The 5,708-nt window shown below is 41.6% G+C and overlaps 1 protein-coding gene across 1 annotated transcript; it reads right to left on the bottom strand.

Annotated features, from left to right (window-relative positions):
• Positions 1-225: 225 nt before the first annotated feature.
• LOC141607861 (uncharacterized) lies at positions 226-4,883 on the bottom strand. The gene is made up of 5 exons (XM_074427209.1): positions 3,660-4,883; positions 2,583-3,538; positions 2,232-2,498; positions 1,406-1,998; positions 226-1,136 (listed from the first exon to the last, which is right to left on the bottom strand). Exons 1-5 carry the CDS (start codon positions 4,881-4,883, stop codon positions 226-228), a joined length of 3,951 nt encoding a protein of 1,316 aa, XP_074283310.1.
• Between the last annotated feature and the right edge of the window lie 825 nt (positions 4,884-5,708).

A 5,708-nucleotide genomic window follows, 5' to 3' on the forward strand; every position in this document is an offset into this window, starting at 1 on the left:
GTTGGCAAATCCCGGAGCTTGGAAGGTCGGATTTTACCTTTCTTTATACCGTTGTAATCCTTGCGTCGAGGGTAAGATCTATGTACCGTTTTTATAGTATTTCGTTAAAGTTGGTTAAACCCTAATATTTTTTTTTTGGTGAAATGTAAGTTTCCATTAAGCACAAACAAAGGTTTTACAACCTATCAATTTTACATACTAACAATTTCAAATAGGGACAAACCCCTATTTACATAAATCAATGCTCTCTAACCATGATCTAGTACAAAGATCTAACTGACTACTGAGCACACTAATTCTCAATTTTGCACTACACTTAGCCTGATGGAGAGCAACAGCCGGTCTGGGTAAATGTAACTCCACCCGAGCCCTGTTCCTCATCATCCAGATTTGATAATAATAGGCCATGAAAGCACACAGCACAATCCCTTTTCTAGCTTTGTCCCATTTCTGATTCCATACCCACTGTAAAATATTCACAGATGGGATATTAATCTGACACAACATAGCCATTCCCTGCAGAACACTCCTACTATAGACACATTGCTCAAACAGATGCACATGTGTCTCAGTAGTACCTCCACAAAGTAGGCAAAGATCATCAGGGCTAATACCAAGCTGAAACAGCTTGCTTTTAACCTGCATAGCATTCCTGACCATCATCCAACAAATAAACCTATGTTTTGGCACACACCACCAGTTCCAGATAACCTTATGCCAAACCACAGGCTGAAACTTCACACGTAACAGCTCATAACCACTCTGCAAGGTGTACCCCTTAGTATCCAAAACCCACTGCCCCTGAACATTGCCCTGGCTCATCTTGTCTCTGACCCTACAAACAGATTTCCACCCCCAGCTCAAATCTCCACTGGGTTGATAATCAGGCCAAGCTTGTCCCTTTAAATAAATCTGGCTAACCCATTTAACCCACAGCTTATCTGGATTAAAATAGACCCACCACACTAGCTTACCAATAGCAGCAGTATTCCACACAAAACTATCTCTAATGCCTGGCCCACCTTTATGCTTTGGTGAACAAATTTTCTCCCAACTGACAGGAGGGACTCTGATATGATCAATGGTCCCATCCCAGAGAAAGTTTCTGCAAATGGAGTTCAGTCTACACAATACTCCTTTGGGAATGATAAAAATATTCATCCAATAAGAATACAAAGAAGTGAGGACTGAATTTATCAAGACCAACCTACCAGAATAAGAGAGGTGTCTAGTGCCAAAACTAGTAATCCTAGCAAAGGAGCTTTTCAATCAACACTTGACACCGAACTCGGTCATTCTACCAGCAGTAATAGGAATTCCCAAATACTTAAAAGGCAAACATCCTTCTTGGAACCCCTATCTGCAAAATATCGCCTTTAACCCCCCCCCCCCCCCCCAAGCACACCATTGAAATAGGCATTAGTTTTGGATGGACTCATCTGCAAACCATATGCCCTGGAGAAAGTTGCAAAGGCTCTCAAAAGAACCATAATAGAGGCTGTATCACCCTTGCTGAATAAGAGGAGATCATCAGCAAACATTAAATGAGAGAGCTTAAGTTTACTGCAAAGGGGATGATACTTGAAGCCCATATTTTCAGTTACATAAGAAAGAACTCTACTCAGGTATTCCATAGAGATTGTAAAAAGGAGAGGGGACAAGGGATCACCTTGCCTGAGCCCCTTCTGACCCTTGAAAAACCCAAAGGAATTTCCATTAAGAACCAAGGAATAACTGGCAGTCCTAACACACTCCATAACCAAGGTAACAAAAGGCTCAGGGAAATCCAAGGCAGCCAACATCCCTTCTAAGAAATCCCAATTGACTGAATCATAAGCTTTCTTCAAGTCAACCTTCATGAGAAACCTAGGAGATACTGACTTCCTATTATATAATCTCACAATATCCTGACAGATAAGAATATTTTCTACAATACTCCTACCTTTGATGAAACCCCCTTGGTTATCACTAATAATATCGAGCAACACCTCGCAAAGTCTATTACAAAGCAGTTTAGAAATGCACTTATAAACCACATTGCAACAAGAAATAGGCCTAAACTGAGTTACATTTTGAGGCATTGCACACTTAGGAATGAGGGTGATGAGGGTATGATTGAGTTGCTTAAGCATCTTACCAGAGTGGAAGAAATCTTGAATAGCCTTACACACAGACCCCCCCCCCCCCCCCCCACAACATCCCAAGCATCCTTAAAGAAGGCACTTGAATACCCATCAGCCCAAAGCAGCTTTATGCCCGGAATAGAAAACATGGCCTTCTTAATTTCATCATCAGAAACTAGAGACATAAGTAACACCCTATGATCAGAAGAACACACCTTCCCCATTCTGACAACCTGTTCACTTAGCTTTAACACATCTTCAGAGGTCCCTAGAAGCTTGACATAAAAATCCAGGAAAGCATCCTGAATCTTTGGAGGCTCCTCACACACATGCCCATAGGAATCCTCAATTTTTATAACTTTATTTTGAACTTGCCTGCCTTTAATGATGCTATGAAAATACCTAGTATTGTCATCTCCTTTGTCAACCTGGTGGCTTTAGATTTTTGCAAAGAAGAACTCATGACAGGCTTGCTCTAAATATCGAACACCGCCACTAGCTTCCAATTCTTGTTCAAGTAATCGAGCATTCGAGAGGATCACCCCGAGTTTTAACTGGATAAACTCAAGGTTCAGCCTAGCTCTAGCAGTGTTATTAACTACATCATCAAAATTATCCTTATTGAGCTGCTTAAGGGGCCATTTAAGACTTTTCAATTTCTTGACCAGATTAAACATAGGAGAACCACCCCAATCCTTATGCCAGACTTGACTAACACAGTTCTTAAAATCAGCAGCCTTACTCCACATATTATAGTATTTAAAGCTCCTCCTTGATTTATCAGAATCCCCAATAGTTTGCACCACACAGGGAGTATGCTCAAAAGTACCTTCAGGATAGAAATGAGCATAAGCTGAAGCATTATCCTGTAGCCAAGAAGAGTTCACTAGCATTCTATCCAGCCTACTAAAAACTCTTGAAGAGGGCTCCTGCTTATTGGACCAAGTGTAGTAAGATCCAATGGCAGAGCAGTCAGTAACCCCACAATCAGCAACACACCTCTGGAAATCATCCATCTCTTCAAAAGTAGAATTACCACCTAATCTTTCAGAAGGGACCAGAACAGTGTTAAAATCCCCACAAATGACCCAAGGACCCTTTAAACTTCTATTATAAGCACCTAAATCCTCCCATAATGCCTTCCTTTCAGTCACATCATTGAAAGCATATATCATGGTACAGAAAAAAGAATAACCAGTGCCTAAGTCTTTAACCTCCATATGAATAGCCTGAGAACTATAATCAAGAAAATTAACACTAAACATAGAAGGATTCCACAACACCCATATTCTACCACCTTTATGATAAGAAGAATTAGTAGACAAACTCCAGGAAGCACACAACTTATTCCTTACATTATTTAGAGACAAAGGTTTAACCTTTGTCTCAAGAAGACCAAATAACCCAATTTGATGCTGATGCAGAAACCACTTGATATTGTTTTGCTTAGATGGGCTATTCAATCCCCTGATATTCCAAAATCCAAAGTTATACATTACCCCCAGAGGGAGGTAATGCACTACCATTTAAACACACCACACCAATTCCAGTAACAGGAGTAGCAGTATTCAGTGATTCAAGGAAAGTATCCTTGCCAAACTTTCCTGAACTCTGCCCCTTATCAATCAGCTCATGCCTACTAAACCTTATGATCTTTTTGGCTGGAGTATTGACAACATGATACTTTCCATTCCTTTCCCAGGATACTTGAAACTGGTTAGGTTTTTCCAGAGGTGTAACCAGACCAGTCTCAGTAGGAGAAACATTAGAGACAGGCACCACCACTGGAGCAATTGGACGCCCCTGTGATACCTTTGGCCTCCATTGCTTCTGAACCTCCTTAGCATTCTTATTCTGCTGAGGCTGGCTAGGTTTTGCTTTCCTACACTTCTCAGATTCATGACCCACTCCCTTACAGTGCTTGCAAAGGGTAGGTTTCCATTCCCACACAACTTTAATGGTGACCACCAGACCATCTTTATCCATAAATTTCACAGACCCAGGGAGAGGTTTACCAAAGGGAACTTCTAGCATCACCCTAGCAAACCCTAACCTAGTCTTGTCCTTAGTAGCCACATCCATTTGAACAAACTTACCCAACAAACCAGCAATTCTAGGTAAACATTTTCCCCAAAACTTCAAAGGTAAATGTTCAAGTCTGACCCAAACTGGAACCTCCTTAACATCATCTTTGTTTAGTTCAACATCAGGACTCCAGGGTCGAACAATCAAAGGTTTGTTATCAAATAAGTAATGTCCTTGCTGCAAGACACGATCTTTCGCAGCTTTCGTATTAAACCTAACAAGGAACACCCCATTGGGGAGGAAAGATACCTTGTCAATTGGAAGATGCCCCCAGATTCGCTTGATGAAGCCGTCCACCACCTCGACAGGAGGATTAGCCCCTAGAATGAAGCAAAACACAGAATTTTGCCAATACTCTAGTTCATCCTTCACATCCTCAGCAGTAAACCTCGGCAAATTCAAAGGCTCCTCTTCAATCACAGTTAATGGTGATTTGCCCTTACGCTTCTTCTGAACCTGCCATTCCGGCTCCTCCTGAATGGAATCCAGATCATAAGGTTGCACACCAACTATTTCATTCACGTTCTTAGTCTTCTGCACATCGTCCGCACTAGGCCCTCCAACAACAGCACCCACTGGGATTTCTGGCATAGAATTTTTGGAACTTGAAGCATGTTTCGATACAGAAGAGACTAGAGGAGGGAATTGTTCAATATCTGAACAATTAATCGACATATTTTTGGAATTTTTTGAGGAAAATTAAGGATTTTGATTGATTTTTTGTAAGTTTTTAGGGTTTAGGGTTTATCGTTCTAATTTCGCACGCTCTCTCTCTATCTCTAACATTTTCTAAAACATCCCCTCTCTTTACATTCGTTAAACCCTAATATTGGGAATTGAGGGTTTTGTTGTATTTTGTGATTGGTAGTGATTATATGTTTGTATGTTAGGAGGAGGATTCGTAGAGGAAGAGTTTTGATATCAGCTGTGAGATCATCTGATTGTGTTGTGCTTTCCAGGTAGGGTTTCCCTACTCAGTATTAGTCCCATGATGTGTTGATTGGTGTTTGTGATTGTTGAATATTATCATACTCGTATTGTGACGGTTGTTGGCTTTGATTGTTGGTTGTAGCCGTGATTGATTGTATCTGTCTGTGTTCTTCGGGTGCATCCCGGGCCGAGTGGAGTCACTTGCGGAGTGGCTTCACGCCCATGATTCGCCTTCTGTGGAACCCGCCACCGAAGGGATGTGCACATTAATGGATTTGGGTTTATCGCTCGATGGAGATGAGCGGGGCTTAGATGGGAACGGCTGCGGTCCCCCACCGCGGCGCAAGGAGTGACTGTGCGATGGGAACTCAGCGGGGCTACACACTTTAGTGTGTAGTCGGGATTGTGGAGTTGGGTTTGGAGTTCGGAGAATATCCGTGATGATTGAGTCTTTTGTTTCTTGTGTTGTTGGTTTATATAAATTGTGTGATTAGTACTTGACCCGTTTAATGTTTTAAAATCGTGGTGATCCATTCGGGGATGGTGAGCAGTTATTGAGCAGGTATGAGT

This window comes from Silene latifolia, chromosome 10 (genome assembly GCF_048544455.1).
Source record: "Silene latifolia isolate original U9 population chromosome 10, ASM4854445v1, whole genome shotgun sequence".
NCBI lineage: Eukaryota > Viridiplantae > Streptophyta > Magnoliopsida > Caryophyllales > Caryophyllaceae > Silene > Silene latifolia.

Coding starts and splice junctions, on each gene's coding strand:
- LOC141607861 (XM_074427209.1), bottom strand. CDS start 4,883: ATGTCGATTAATTGTTCAGATATTGAACAATTCCCTCCTCTAGTCTCT. Junction 3,539..3,659: donor CTGTTACTGGAATTGGTGTG/GTGTGTTTAAAT, acceptor TTTCTGCATCAG/CATCAAATTGGGTTATTTGG. Junction 1,999..2,231: donor AAGCTGCTTTGGGCTGATGG/GTATTCAAGTGC, acceptor GCTTTGTAATAG/ACTTTGCGAGGTGTTGCTCG.